This window comes from Cebus imitator, unplaced genomic scaffold (genome assembly GCF_001604975.1).
Source record: "Cebus imitator isolate Cc_AM_T3 unplaced genomic scaffold, Cebus_imitator-1.0 Scaffold53, whole genome shotgun sequence".
NCBI classification, from domain to species: domain Eukaryota; kingdom Metazoa; phylum Chordata; class Mammalia; order Primates; family Cebidae; genus Cebus; species Cebus imitator.
This window is the reverse complement of record NW_016107368.1, coordinates 4,483,195-4,498,136: the sequence shown is the minus strand read 5'-3', so window position 1 is coordinate 4,498,136 and position 14,942 is coordinate 4,483,195. Positions and strand designations below refer to the sequence as shown.

At 59.2% G+C, this 14,942-nt stretch overlaps 1 protein-coding gene across 5 annotated transcripts in view; it reads left to right on the top strand.

Moving 5' to 3' along the window:
- Positions 1–14,942, top strand: part of KDM4B (lysine demethylase 4B) — a 181,064-nt gene that overhangs the window by 107,177 nt on the left and 58,945 nt on the right. For all 5 annotated transcript variants that reach the window (XM_037738421.1, XM_017528393.2, XM_037738423.1 and 2 more), the window contains 2 exons: positions 2,692–2,795; positions 7,725–7,862. In XM_037738421.1, the coding sequence (XP_037594349.1) occupies positions 2,692–2,795; positions 7,725–7,862 (242 nt within the window). The remainder of the gene's footprint in view (positions 1–2,691; positions 2,796–7,724; positions 7,863–14,942) is intronic.

Here is a 14,942-nt window from a genome sequence, read left to right as displayed (position 1 = left end):
GGGGGGAGCCAGTGAGGATCTTGGTGTGCAGAGGGCCCAGTGCCAGGGCTGGGGGGGAGCCAGTGAGGATCTTGGTGTGCAGAGGGCCCAGTGCCTGGGCTAGGGGGGAGCCAGTGAGGATCTTGGTGTGTAGAGGGCCCAGTGCCTGGGCTGGGTTGGGTCTCAGCTACTCAGGAGGCTGAGGCGGGAGGACAACTTGAGCCCAGGATGTCGAGGCTGCAGTGAGCCATGATTGAGCCACTGCACTGCAGCCTGGGTGACAAGCGAGACCATAGTCACCCTCAGCAGGGCAGAGCAACTCCCAGAATTCTAGGAGCCAGCCTAGCCATGAACCCAGAGGAGGGTCAGGAAGGGAGGTGGGATGTCTCAGATGGCTGTGGCTGCCTGGAAGCACCTGGAGTCCCACATGGCCTCTGGCTCAGGATCCTGCCCTCCCCTCTGGATGACAGCTGGGAGGATGGGGCGGTGCTGGGGTAAGAGACGTCACCCCCCTCTGTTCTCGGTGCCCCTCCCAGACTCTTGGCGGAAGCGTCGTGCTCCATCTTTGGGATGGTGGAAGGGTGTGCAATTAATATGGAAAATGAATAGCTGTGCCCCACATGGGCTCGCCAGGAGAGTTGTGGGGCCTATGGAGAGGGCATTAATGTGCTGGAGCCTTATTGGTGCTAATCACTTAAAATGTGCGCCTTTGTTAGAGCTTTAATGAGAGCCACTTAAACTGTGCATTAAAAAGAGGAACTGCGGAGGGGCCGGCGGGCCGGGTGGCAGGCAGTCATAATTCTAATTGAAATGCTTTTAGCGCAGAGAAAAGTTGCCGGATTCGTCAAACCCCTGTTCTTTGCAGAACCTCACCGTGATGTCTGTGCAGCCAGGTTCCGGCAGAGGTGGCGCAGCCCCACTCTCCTGCCTCTGCCTGTGCCGGGCCTCTGTGCACTGGTGGTCGCACACACACGTGTGCCTTTTTCCACCAACGATCCACTGGGGGCGTGTCCCAGCCTAGAGGCGCTTGGGGTCTGTGCAGGCTTCTTGAAGGGCCTTCAGGCCGGCTGAGGCTGCGGGTCAGTCCTGGCAGGAGGGGACGTCTGTGGGCTCCCTGTCTGCTGCAGGCGTGACACGCCCACACCTCCTGTCGCCTGCAGGGCAGCACCTCTCTACCGCCACGGGGCAGGGACACAGGTGCAGCCTGGGAAGAGCCAGCAGCCCTGGTGGGGAGCAGGCCTGAGGCTCCACAGTCTGTCCTGAAGCCGGGCTTCACCCAGGCGTTCCTCCCAGGGTCCTTCGGCTCCTGGGCCGGCCTCCTCCCTCTTGTCACTGCAGAGTGGGTGGTGGGGCAGGAAGTGCCTGAGAGGAGGCTCCCTCCGTGCTGGCTCCAGTGACCGGCTGCTTCAGGGAAGGCCCTTCGGCATAGGGTCTGTGCTGCACACTGAGGATCTGGCCTCAGCAGCTGCTTCTGGGCAGCCTGGATGTCCTTACCTCAGCCCCGATGCACGTCCTCACCTGTGATGCGGTAACGTCCCTGAACTGTGCTAGTTAGGAAGTTGGGTTTGTTTATTTTCTTTTTTGTAGAGACGGGGTCTCGCAATGTTGGCCAGGTTGGTTTCCAGCTCCTGGCCTCCAGAGATCCACCTGCCTCGCCCTCCCAAAGTGCTAGGATTCCCGGTGTGAGCCACCCTGCCCTCCTGCCTGTGAAGTTTGGGAAGGTGCCGAGCCACTGTTCTGAGTGCCTGCTTTCCAGGCGCTGTTTTAAGTCAGCTGTGGCGCGTACTCCTGGGCCTACAGCCCCACACACGTGCACTCAGCCCAGCCTAACAGGGAGAGGTCATGAGCTCTGACCACGGCGCGGGGTCGGCCCTGCTCTGACACTTCCTGGTGGTGCTGGAGCCAAGGGTCAGTCAGTTGGTGGCCTGGGCCTCGATTTCCTCACCTGTGCAAGGGCAGTGAGGACACCCGTGGTGCTGTGTGTGGGGCAGGTGCTCAGTCTCATTCATGGCCCTGACGGCAGGTGCCCACAGGGGAGGCAGCACCACTCACCCCCACCGTCACCCCCACCGTCACCCCCTACCGTCACCCCCACCGTCACCCCCTACCGTCACCCCCTACCGTCACCCCCTACCGTCACCCCCACCGTCCTTGGCCAGGCTGGTTGTAGAACATCATCTCCGAGAGGAGAGCAGCCACACTGCATCTTTCCCCAGGGTCATGCTCTCTCGGTGACCGAGAGTCCTTGGGGGCCGCTGGACAGTGGATTTTGTCTGGGGGGAGGTCGGAGGGGAGGTCTCTGCATAGCTGGGCCCTGTGAGGGACCCAGGTGTGTGCCGTGGTGGGCCCTTTGTCACATGAGTAACCTGGTCCTTCGTGTGGTGAGCACACTCCGGGCTGCCCCCGCCGCTTGTTGGAGACGAGTCCAGGCGTCCGTTCACGTGGTCACTGCGCAGAGGCCACAGGGCGTCACCACTGTCTGCCGCCAGCGACTGTACAGCAGGGTACTGTGGGGCGGCTCCCCTGCGTCCTCCCCTTCCCCCCAAGCTGCAGACACTGGGCCCTGAGAACCAAGGGCAGGTCTGGCTATGCTCCCTGCTCCCACGTGCCCGCTCTCTGTGCTAGGATAGGGCCTGACCGCCCAGAGGGCAGCGTCCTCGCCGACCCGCCGGCAATGGCCCGGGAGACCCATGCCTGTGTTTTCTGCCCTAGGATTCTTCCCCGGGAGCTCTCAGGGCTGCGACGCCTTTCTGCGGCACAAGATGACCCTCATCTCGCCCATCATCCTGAAGAAGTATGGGATCCCCTTCAGCCGGGTGCGTACGGGGCAGGGCCTGCATGTCTATGGGTGGAGGGGTGCTGGGCCCAGGTGGCCACACGCACTCCAGGAGACAAGCTGCTTCACCCTGGAGAAGTTTCTAGAACAATGGCTAGCAAGCCAGAGGAGGGCCGAGTTAGCAGTTAGCCTCCAGCTCTTCCATGGGGGAGGGAGAGTGGCAGAGCTTGACTCTGGTGAGGTGTTAACCTTCTCTCCCAAGCCAAACCAAACCAAAACCTCCTCCTGGTTGTGGCCATCAGATACCCCTCTCCAGGGGCTTCTGGGATGGAAGGGCAGGGTGACCCCTGCTGGCCTGGCGGGAAGCTGCCAAAGGAACAGGGCAGGGCCTCCCACAGGTTCCTACCGCCCCAGGCCACACCCTCGGTCTCAGGCACCCCATGGCCCAAGTCACCGGCGGTGGTGAGAACTGCCTGTGTAAAGTGACTTACGTACGGGGCGCTCCTGCCCTGTGCAGACTGTGAACTCACTCAGTGCACTGCTTCAGGGGCTGCTGCAATGGAGACCTGCAGCTGGGGGTGGGGTGTGTCTGGCTTGCAGAGGGCAGGCGGGCAGGGCCCCCCGTACCCGGATTGATGGACAGCTGAAGTTTGGTGTCCCAGGAGCAGAGCAAGCTGTGCTCTTGGCCTAGCAACTGCACCTACTCGAGGCAGCTCCTTCCCCATGGAGAAGCCTTCGTGCACGGAAGAGGCTTGGCCTGTGTCCCCAGCTCTGCCCAGGCGAGAGGCGTGTGACTGGAACCTTCTAGGCAGGTCTGGGCTGTAGCCCTGGGTGCTGGGCAGGAGTGGGGAGCAGGTGGGGAGCCCAGCTCAGGAGGTGCCACGGGAAGTGATGTGCCGGCTTGTGAGCATGCTCTGTGGCGAGGCTCGAGTGTCAGCCAGCCAGAAGTTGCTTCTGACATTTCAATCAAACCGCCAAAGCGTCAGCTCGCACAGCAGGGATCTGCTCTTCCTGGTGGGGCCGCAACCAGGAGGCTGCCTCCCAGCCGCCGCGGGCGTTCATCAGACAGCGCTGATCTCGCTCGGAGAAGTGCGGGCTTCCGGCCTTTCCTCTTCTCCCCCGCCCTCTGGTTGGAACATCATTCATTACCAGCAAAATGAGACAGAACATGGCATTGCTCAGGGAAGTGAGAAGTACTGATTTTCCAGCTGCTTTGTCTAGAACCTTCTCTAAAGTGGTGCTTCCTGGAGGGGATGCCCACTGAAGATGTGGGCCACCCTGCAGGCAGCGGGTGGCCTTGGACCCCCGGGTCAGCGTCTGTATCGTACTACGGTTTGTAAAGTCCCTGAACGTGACCCAGAGGTGGCTCACCCCTGGCCCCAGAGCGGCTGCTGGCACCATGCATGGCAGCAGGCGGGATCCGGGCAGGGCAGCCACTCCGCCCCACCCTCCCCACCCCGGCCAGCCGCCTGGTGGGCCGGGTGCCAGTTTCTCCAGAGGCTGCCACGGTGAAGGCCCCTGTCCCACTGCAGCACGCAGCCCCTCTGCCACCCAGCCTGGGGACTGGCCTCCAGCCCCTCAGACACCACGGGCTCGAGATGAGCGTCCTTTTCGGAGAGCGGCACGTGTGGGTCCCCTCATCTGAATTCCTGGCAGCCTTCAAACCAGTGACTCCCCACACTCCACTTATAAATCGCCGTAATGGTATTTACTTCTAGGAGAAGAAGCCGATCAATAGCAGAGCTTTTTAATAATTAAAAGTGTGTATTTCTGTAATCTGCCATTGACTCCCTCATTTATTCTTCAAGAGCTCACAGAGGAAACTGCATTCCGGGCCTTTTCCATGCCTGGCGTCTGGGGCTGCGTCTTGTCACTGCTGACGACTTTGCGGTGAAGCCTATTCATCATCCCAGCGCCTTCTAATTGATTGTCGGATAATATTGACAGCAGTGACACGGAGGACAGACGCCGTGGGTGCAGAATGAGGCCAGCAGGACGCAGGTTTCCTCGCAGGAACGTCATCTTCTTGTCCTAACCAAGAGCATTTCCTGTTCCAGGCTTTGGTTCACAGGAGGGGTCGGGCCGGGGGAATGAGGTCCTGACATCCCTGAGAGCCTGGCTCTCCGCCGCCATCACCCCCGTTCGGGATTTGATCTTGGCATTCCAGGAGCCCAGTGGATTCCTGAAGGCTCTGAGTGTGATTCCTGCCTGCAGGTCGGGTTCTCTGCCATGTGCGAATGGACCCGTGGAAGAGACGGGGAGTGTCAGTTGGCCTTAGAGGAAGCGGTGGGGAGAAGTCTTTCCGAAGTCTGCTCAAATAGCATAAAGGAATCAGTAATGGCATTTACTTTAATTTTTTAAATTTTCTTTTTTTTCTCTAGAGATGGGGTCTCACTATGTTGTCCAGGCTGGTCTCAGGCTCCCAGGCTTACACATTCCTCCTGCCTTGGCCTTCCAAAATGCTAGGATTACAGATGTGAGCCACCGTGCCGGCCCAGTAATTACATTTTTTGAAAAAGGCCCAAATCTTAATTTTCTTTGGCCCTCATTTCGCGGAGCTCCGAGTGTAGTGGGGAGAAGCCCCCGGCCCAGAGAACCCCTGCACCCTGCACGGTGGGGGCGGGGCCTCAGGGCCGTGTGTGCTCCCCCCACTCCGATATTCTCCTGCATGCTCGCTCTGCTGCATGCGGCTGTCACTTTAAATTCACGTGAATTTAAAAATATAACTTAATGCACGCTGACTTCCCTTGATTGGTGCAATTAATTATTTGAAAAGAAAAATACCGTGTTCTTAAGGACTAGCGTTTTTCCAAGCTGCGTCGGCCCTGATTGATGTCTGACGCTGTGGCTGGCTTCCGCAAGCCTCGCCAGTTCTGACGGCCTGTTGGTTACTTCAGCGTATTCAGCGATCTCTGTTCATCTTTCTGGAGGAATAAGTAATAATCAGCAGGTCTGAGAACTCCTGCAAATCAAACGTACGAAGAGAAATGCCCAGTGAATTCGGGGTAAGGGGCCTGAGCAGATGCTTTATGAAGGAGGTGCGGGAATGAAGGGCACCGTCGGGGCCCGGTGTCGGTAGAAGAGAGGCAGACAGCGAGGAGATGTGGCCAGCCGCAGGATGGCCACGTCAGAGCACCGCCACCAAATGCCAGTGAGGAGGGGCAGCCGCACGGCGTTCACAGCCGGGCAGGTGCAGCATGGGGCCGCTGCCGTGGAAAGCTGCTCGGTGCTTTCTTGGAAACTGAAGCACATACCCTGTGCCCCAGCAGTGGTACTCTGCGTATTTACTCAGGAGAAATGAAAACATACGTCTACAGAAAGATTGGCACATCAGTGTTCTCAGCTTTCTTCATAAGAGCCCCCAGTGGGAAACAGCCGCACATCCATCAACCGGAGGATAAATAAATGACCTTAGATCCGCGCATGAGGTAGATAAATGACCACAGATCCACACACGACCGAGTCCTGTTTAGGAACGAAAAGGAGTGGCCGCCTGGTGCACACAACGGTGGGAACACATATCAGAAACGCACACCAGTGGTAGACACCAGGCACGTGTCGCTGCCGTACAACACGTTCACCTGACCCTCTAGGAGGGAGCGAGGTCTCTGGTGACTGAGAGCGCGTGCGTGGTCAGGTGGGGGTGGCCTGGCGGAGGGCTGCGGGGTGGTGCCCGGGTGCCCAGCAAGGTCTGTTATTCTCTGGAGCCGTGGTTGCACACAGAACTCTGAGCAGCCTGTAATCCGTGTGTTTTACTGGATGTTGAATAAAGACGAGGGACCCACTTAACTTCAACACTCACTTCTAGTCCATGAGCCTCAGTTTCCACGTCTGCGGATTAGGCCTACAGCCCCACCTCTTAGAAACCTTTGGCCCGAGCCCTGGGGTATGGCAGGTGGGAGTGATGGCTCCAAGTTTGTCGTTGATCTTTCTGGATGGTCGTCTTTCAAAGGCTTTATTGACGGGCTTAGCAGTGAACAGAGAGTGGGGGGTCAGTGTGGTTATCTCAAGTGTCCCCAGAGTGGGGAGGGTTCCCAGGGCAGGAGGCTGCAGCCCGCTAGCACTGGTAGGCAGCCCCGCCTTTTCTTCCAGGCCTTGGGGTGGTTGTTGGGAAACCTTGGGTCTGTGGTCATTGTGGGCCCCACCCCAGCCACATGCACCTCGGTTCCTCAGTTTAGGGGGTCCTGGTTCAGAGACCTGCGGAGTCTGTTGGGCCGACCTTCAGAATCAGACCTGGATCTGGATGTGTTGGCCCCCTCTCCGGGGTGCTGATCTGTGGTGTTGGGTCCTGTCCCCAGCGTGCAGGTGTTTCTGGATCTCCATGACCCCTTGGAGCCCCCCTTGTTGGGATGCGATGGGAAGACGGCGTGGGATGGCAGCGTGTCTTGGGCCCCCTTCCTGGTGTGTGTTGCCTGTGCAGTGGGGGTTCCTTTCTCATGCGAGGGCAGCAGGCTGTCCTGGGCGCATGCCGCGTCTTGTCCTGGGAGCACTCTTGCTACCGCCAGCACCACCCACCTCGACCCCAGCCCCAGCTGCTTCAGGCCATGTCACAGTGACTGTGTGACTCAGCCACCTCCAAAGCAGGAGGCCCCCATCGCTCCCTGTGAAGGTCCAGCTGGAGGCACGCTCATGGGCATCACGTCCAGCCACGGCTCCATCTGCTGCTCTCCCGCCAGGGTGATGCTGATGGCCGCCTTGGGGCAGGGCAGGGGCTGCTGGGGTCTGGAGGGGCCCGGAGGAGCCGAATGCAGGCCACAGAGCTGTGGATGCGGTTGCGCGCCATGTCCTTCATGAGCCTCGTGGGAAATGGAGCCTCTGGAGTCCCGTGGAGCCACCTTTGACTTTGTGCAACCCCATGGGCTCGGAAGCCAGGCGCCCTGGCACTCACTGGGAAGTCCTCGAGCCCCATCTCTGCCCCCTGCAGCACTTCCAGTGGCTCTGCCCTCACCCGTCCACTTTCCCTCCACAGATCACGCAGGAGGCCGGGGAATTCATGATCACATTTCCCTACGGCTATCATGCCGGCTTCAATCACGGGTTCAACTGTGCAGAATCTACCAACTTTGCCACCCTTCGGTGGATTGATTACGGCAAAGTGGCCACTCAGGTAAGAGCTTGCGGCTAGGAACAGGACCCAGCAGGGCGGGAGGCGGCTCCTCTCTGCCTCTGCAGCCACATCCCCACAGCTTGTCCAGCAGCTGTTACGCTCAGCCCAGGGCCTGGGCTCTTGACCAGTGTCTGCCTCTAGGCTCCTCAGAGAGCTCTTGCCCAGAACGCTCCTCACCTTGAAGACTGGAGAGGAGCTGGGCGGGCCGGGTGGACGACAGTGGCCCAGGACCCTCTGTGGGACGTTCTATACACCAGCTACCCAGTGGCCTGCGTGGGCCTCCTGGGTGCGGCCCACTGCTCAGGTCTTGCAGTTGTGGTCTCTCCTCCGCTGGTACCATTGTCCCCCTCCTGGCTGGCCCCTGGGTGTCTCCTGGCCGTCGTGGTCCTGAGGATGGGTTGTTCGCTGACATCGCTCTCCTGGGGGCTGCTTGGCCGGGCAGGAGTGCACTCAGGCATCTGCCCTCATCCCTCTGTGCCTCCCTGTCAGTGGCAGCCCCCCCAGCTCCTCAGAGCCTGGCACTTCCTGCTGGCAGGGTCCCTGGAGGTCACAGTGAGCTTAGCCTGCCTGTGGGAGACTCGAAGTGAGTGGTCCTTGCTTGTTTTTTTCTGGTGATTCTTGTTCCTGGTCTCAGAAGGCCGATTGTTGGACAGCAATTGGCATCTGAACCGAGCGCGTGTTCTCACCTTCTAACGCCATGTGCAGCCGTCTGTGTGGCTGCTGTTGACCATGTGGAGGGCATGGGAGGCTACTGGATGGATGGGAAGCCCATACGAGCCACTGCTGGGCATGGATGGGATAGGGTTGCCTTGGCTGGCCACCCCTCCTCCATAGTCTCTGCCTTGGAGTCCCGGTGACGGGGACATGGAAGCCTTTACGAGCCCCAAGCCTCAGAAGGGGGAGTGTGGGACCCAGCAAGGAAGCAGCTAGGAGGCTGTCTGGGTGCCACAGGTCTATCCCTTTCCTGGCTGCCTGTCCGGGGCTGGGGGCCAGGGAGTGTCCTCCCAGGGCTGTCCCTGCAGTCCCCTGGGTGCCTTTCCTGGCTGCCCCCAAGGAAGACTGAGCTGTCCTGTCAGGCCAGGCTCGGCTGCGTGGCCCCAGCTCAGGGCTGCTGTTTCTGGGCAGCATTGAACAGCTCAGCTCCTCCCAACCCCTCTGTCTTTCCCACGGAGACAGCCCCAGCCTCAGCCCCTCCCTCTGGTTCAGGGGCCACATGGCTGCTCACGACGAAGCAGACGGGGGCATCCCCCGCCAAACCTGGCTGGCCAGAGTGAGAGCAGGTGCTTTCTCCCAGCGCCCCTCCCACTGTGGAGACTTCCGGTTCCTCCAGGCCAGGGTCAGCATAGACGGCGGACTCTTCTCAGATCCCGTCATGGGAGCAGGTGTGATGGGAGAGACCACAGGGCCAGATCCGGAGTCTTCTGACTCTCCCAGCGTTTTCTAGATGTCAGACCTTGGCTGGACGTGGTGGCTCATGCCTGTAATCCCAGCATTTTGAGAGGCCGGGGCAGGCAGATCACTTGAGGTTGGGAATTTGAGTCCAGCCTGGCCAAGATGACAAAATCCCGTGTCTACTAAAAATATAAAAATTAGCCGGGCATGGTGGTACATGCCTGTAATCCCAGCTACAGGGGAGACTGAGGCACGAGAATCACTTGAACCTGGGAGGTGGAGGTTGTGGTGAGCTGAGATCATGCCATTGCACTCCAGCCTGGGCAACTAGAGTAAAACTCTGTCTCAAAAAAAAAGTATATATATATGTATATGTATGTATGTGTGTGTGTGTGTGTGTGTATCTATATGCGTGTACGTATGTATGTGTATATCTCAATTTTATACGTATGTATGTATACATATATGTGTTTGTGTGTGTATATATATATGTATACGTATGTATGTATATAGAATTAAGATGGTTCTTGGCCGGACATGGTGGCTTCACGCCTATAATCCCAGCGCTTTGGGAGGCTGAGGCGGGAGGATGGCTTGAGCCCAGGAGGTCAAGGCTGCAGTGAGCTATGATTGCACCACTGCACTCCATCCAGCGTGGGCAATAGAGTGAGGCCCTGTCTCAAATTAAAAAGATACAATGAATTTCACCTGTTTCTTTTTACTTTTTCGTTTTCCCTTTTACAGAGACAGGGTCTTGCCGTGTTGGCCCTGCGGTCCGGAACTCCTGGGCTCAGGTGATCCACCCATCTCGGCCTCCCAAAGGGCTGGGATTGCAGGCGTGAGCCACCGCGGCATGCCAGCTCTTTTTGCTTTTGTCGCCTGGCTGCTGGGAAAATGGAAACAGCATAGGTGGCGAGAGTGACGTTGCTCCTGGCTGCGCTGGTCTGGACGAATGCGCTAACCTTTGTTTTTCTGGCTGTTTCTCTGCCTTCAGTTCAGTTTAGAAGAGCAGGACTTGCCAGCAGGAAAGACTTGAGAGTGCCCCCAGGACTCAGTTCCGAAAACCTCCGATGTCTCTAGCGAAGGCTCTGGGCTTGGGTAAAGGGAGAGAGACCCGAAAGGGGGGATTTCGGCTCTTTGATCTAAGGGAGTAGCTCAGTATCTCAGGGCTGTGGCTGTTTTGAGAGGCCGTGTATCTGTGTGTTTGTGTTCCTGAGGGGACGCTGCAGGTGTTATGACCAGCCCAGCAGCAGATTGAGCTGTAAGCCCTGGGCCCCAGGCTTGTCCTGGAGGTGCTGTCACAGCTGAAACTGCAGCAGGGCAGTGGGGACTGCCCAGATATTAAAAGCAATTTGGGGTTCAGCCATGTGTTCACAAACAAGTGACATTTGGAAAGTGCAGCCTTGGATTGGGCGCCACGCTTACATTGTCAGGTGGCGCAGCGTGAAATTGCTGAACCAGCGGCGTGCAGCGCGGAACACATCGGGTTCCAGGCGGGCGCCCAGGGCCTGGACTCCCTCCTGGAGCCCCCAGGCCCGCTGTGCCGGCCCCTGCTCAGGTACCCCCTGGTGTAGTCAGGCTTGGCCTGGGCGGCGAGGGCCTCACTTGGAGTGTCATTAGCCACGAGGCCTCTGTGTCCATCTGGTGGGGTCGGGGACTCTCAGGCTTGTGGGCAGGGCAGCTGGTTCCTGACTGGCGGGTTTTCTGCTCCCATAAGCAGCCCGGGCTGGAGAGGCTGCCGGAGCGTCTCACGCACAGATGACAGAGGAGCGTTTAAGGGCAGGGAAACGCTCCAGGTCGGGGCGTGGGGGTGTTTGGACCTTGTCCAGGTCTTATGTGCAGCCTGATTGGAGGGAAGGGGCAGCCCAGAAACCCCCTTTTCTGGCTTCCGGCCGGCCGGCCCAGCTCTCCATCCCATTTGCACTTTGGATCACTTTCTTTGGAGCACATTCTTCAAAAGAGAGCCAAGGAGGAGGCCTTCCTCCCCTCGCTTACAGGCGTTTTTGCTTGTTGGTTTATTCACCTTCTTTGACTCCCAGTGTCCCCGCGTCCCCCACCAGTTGCCCCCTTTTCTGTCATTTTTGTACTCGGGAGCTGACAGATGAGAAGCCACCCCCCGCCCTGGCTGGGCCCTGCGCATTTTGGGTGTCTGTGTTCATGGGTTGGTGAGCTGGGGCTCAGATCTGCAGGCAACTTTATGCCTTCTGCAAGCTGAGCGGGAGGTTTACATCTTCAGAGGGTTGTGGTGGGAGGGCAGTTAAAAGGGTGTGTGACCTGTGACAGCCAGACCAAGCTGAGCCTCACTCCATAAACGAGCATCCCGTGTGTACAGCCACACCCAGGTGTGGAGGGGGCGTCTGCCTCCCCTTAGCCCTGCAGAGGCGAGTCGTTTGCACAGAGACGAGTCGTTTGCACAGAGACTACCTGGCCCAAAAAGCCAAGAACCACGTGCTGTGTGGCCTTGCAGAGGAAGCCTGTCACCCTCGGTCTGCAGAACCCAGGGCAGCACATGGCCACTGGCCTCTCTTGCCAGCCTGGCTCCAGCCAGGTGGGGGCCGCCTGCAGGACAGCCACCTCCTCCCCCGGCCGGACCCAGGTCCTCTGTGGGCAGAGGGGCTGCTCCGAAAGCAGGTTGGCCCCCACCCCTCACCACACGTGAGCTGGTTGCAGCTGCCTCTGGAGTTCCGGATGGGCCTGCCGGCAGCTCCTGCCCTGAGCAAGCCAGGCCAGGGCCGTGGATGTGCTGTCACCTGCCTGCAGAACGTCCCTGGCTGCCCCACAGCAGGAAGGAGGCCCAGCCCACAGCCCAGGTCTGCCCCAACAGGCCAGAGGCTCCAAGGTTCTCCTGGCTGTAAAATCCCAGAGACATACAGTCTCCCGCAGCAGGTGGCTTACCTAGATAAAGCCTCAGACCAGGGCCCCAGGTGCAGCTTCCAGGGTCCTGTCGACACCCACAGGAGGCAGGCCGGAGCTCTCCCCTCCCGCCCTCTGCAGCAGGGCCCGTGCCTGCCTGAGCTCCCGGGGGGGACACAGCGGACCAGGCTGGTGCTGTGTCCCAAACATGGCCTCATCCCACTTCCCATTGCAGAACGCTGTGGGCGCGGAGGCCATTGTCCAGTGGGGGGTGGGATTTACTCCCGTGGGTGTTTTTCCTCTCTAGCCAGTCTGTGGGCATTCACCCTCACCACCTGTCTGTGCAGCAGGAGGCACAGCCAGTGCCCCTCAGGGCAGGAGGAGGCCTGGGGGCCCCGCCCTGTGCGTCTGTGTTGGGGAGGTATGGCTGTGTCCCCACCCCTGGCATTCCACTCATCCCCTATGACCCCTAGTGCCACGGACCTGCTCCCCTTGGGGCTGGTGACCTTTGGACCCCAGTGGTGACAACCAAAATGGTCTCCAGACATCACCCAGCATCCCTTGAAAGCAGGATCGGCCCCAGTGAGAGCAGCTGCCCAGGGCTGCGTTCGAGGTCAGGCCTTTCTCTTTAGGGGGTGGGGTAGGTAGTGCCACTGTAGTTCCCAGCTCCCTGCTGGCGAGGCGTCCTGGGCCCAGGTTTCCCGGGTGTCTCCTCTCCTGCCGCGCACCCCGTCTCTGAGTGTTCCATTTGACCTGCTCAGCTCTGCACCGCCTTCTCCCCGCGTCAGGTGGCTGAGCTCGGTGGCGGCCCGCAGCCTTGGCGTGCCACGTCCCGTAAGCACACAGCTGTTAGGTATCTAGGAGCCGCGAAAGCTTGGCCGGCTGCCTCGCCTAACAGACTTCCACCGTGGGGCCAGACCCGGCTTCGGGGCTGGAATTTCCTGAACTCGGTGTCTCCTCCAGAGGGCGGCAGGGCTGGGAGGAGGGATGGGGGAGCGAGGGTGCCGTGCAGCACAGGCGCGTCTCCTCTGTAAGGTCTCGGCCTCTCAGGAGCCCAGTGCTGGGCAGGAGACTGCTTTCCCCTTAGAGACTCGAAGCTCTTTACCGACCTGCTCTTCACGCCCACCTGTGGGGAGGGAAGCCCATTTCTTGTGTCCACTGGGAGGTGGGAGCGGAGCCCATCACCTGCCTGCTGGAGAGTGGGAGGGAGCCTGTTTCCTCATGGGTGGAGCTGGCCCCCCAACTCCAGCAGGCCCCGGGCATCTGAGGGCCCCAAGGGCCCATCATTGTCAGGGTGAGTACCCACACTGGGAGGGGCCGGGAGCCCACAGGTTAGCTTCCTATGGAGCATGGCGTCGTCAGCCAGATGCACTCACAGCCAGCTCGTGGCAGCTCCTGCGAACACCCGCTCTGATCAAAGCCAGGTGGGTACAAAAATTCAGCCCCAGGCTTTGTCTCCAGCTCCCCCCACGGCTCCTGGGCCACACAGGCCATATCACACGGATACCATGGACACAAACCCCCACTCTCCTGGCCCCCAGACCTGAGCAGAGCGCTGGGCTCAACTCCTATCTGGAGCAGAGGTCGATGTGGGGAGTTTGCCTCTGCCCACAGCTCCACCCATGATAAGTAGGTGGGCTTTTCCATCATGAAGCAGAACCTACCGTTCATCTGTGGGCCAGGCTGAGCAGAGACCACCGGAGTCCCTGAGGGGGCCCTGAGGCTGCAGGGGACGGGCCAGGACCCCCAAAAGAGCAGGTTGTGGTTACAGGGACAGGATGACAGCGGGAGATTTTGACACCCTCAAGAGGTTCGGGAGCAGGGCACCCCGCCAGCTTCATCCGCACATTCCTTGGGGCAGATAGAGATTGGGGAATGCAGTAAACAAAGAGAAGTGCGAGCTGACCTTACCATCTCTGCCATCGCTCAGCTCTGAGAAGGAACGAGGCCCAGCGAGGGTAAACCCTGAGGATGCCATGCCCAGTGACAGCAGCCAGACCCAGAGGCCACACAATGTGAGATCCCGTGTCCACGAAATGTCCAGGACAGGCCGGTACTCAGGGGCAGGACGTGGGTGCGTGGGTGCCGGGGCTGGAGAGTGCCAGCGGATGGGGCCGGGTTTCCCCTGGAGGATGAAAGTGCTCTGCATGTGCTGGCGAGGATGGTTGCCCCCTCTGTGAATACACGAAGAGCTCCTGAATCGCACACGGTGAATTGTAGGGCACGTGACTCTCACTGAAACCCTCCAGAAACATCCCTCCCTTAGATGAGTTCTTAGGAAATCAGGAACTGTAATCCACTATGAAAACGGTGTGGCCTTTCTGGAAGGCCATCTGCCACGGGTTGCACGTGTGTCTCCTGGAACGCGGGCGTAGCGGTTCCTTGTCTAGGGATAGCTTTGCTTCTTTTGTTGTAGTGGAAAGTTCTATGACTAGGGGATGGGTTCAACTGGTGGAATACTACACACCCATGAAAATGGGTTTGCTCCATGGGTTTTGCTCTGTATCTCTGGGCATGGAGAGATGGGCGCAGCACTTTACGTGAAAAAATAGACTGTGGACTGTGACTATTGTCATCCCCATTTTTTGTGGGGTCGTTCTCAAACTGGGAAGGGGAGATGTGCCCCCCTATTGGTTGATACTAGCTTAACGTCGTGGAATTGGGGGTACCTTAAAAATGCGCGCCAGCTTCTCCGTGTGATTCTTTTTTTGTACTTTAAAGAACCCCCACACACTCCTGTTTTCATTGTCAGAGGCGTGCACCTCTGGGGAGGTTGGGGTCGGTCATTTCTAGGTGCCTCTTCAGCAAGCTCCCCACAGCTCCCAGTGGGAAAGG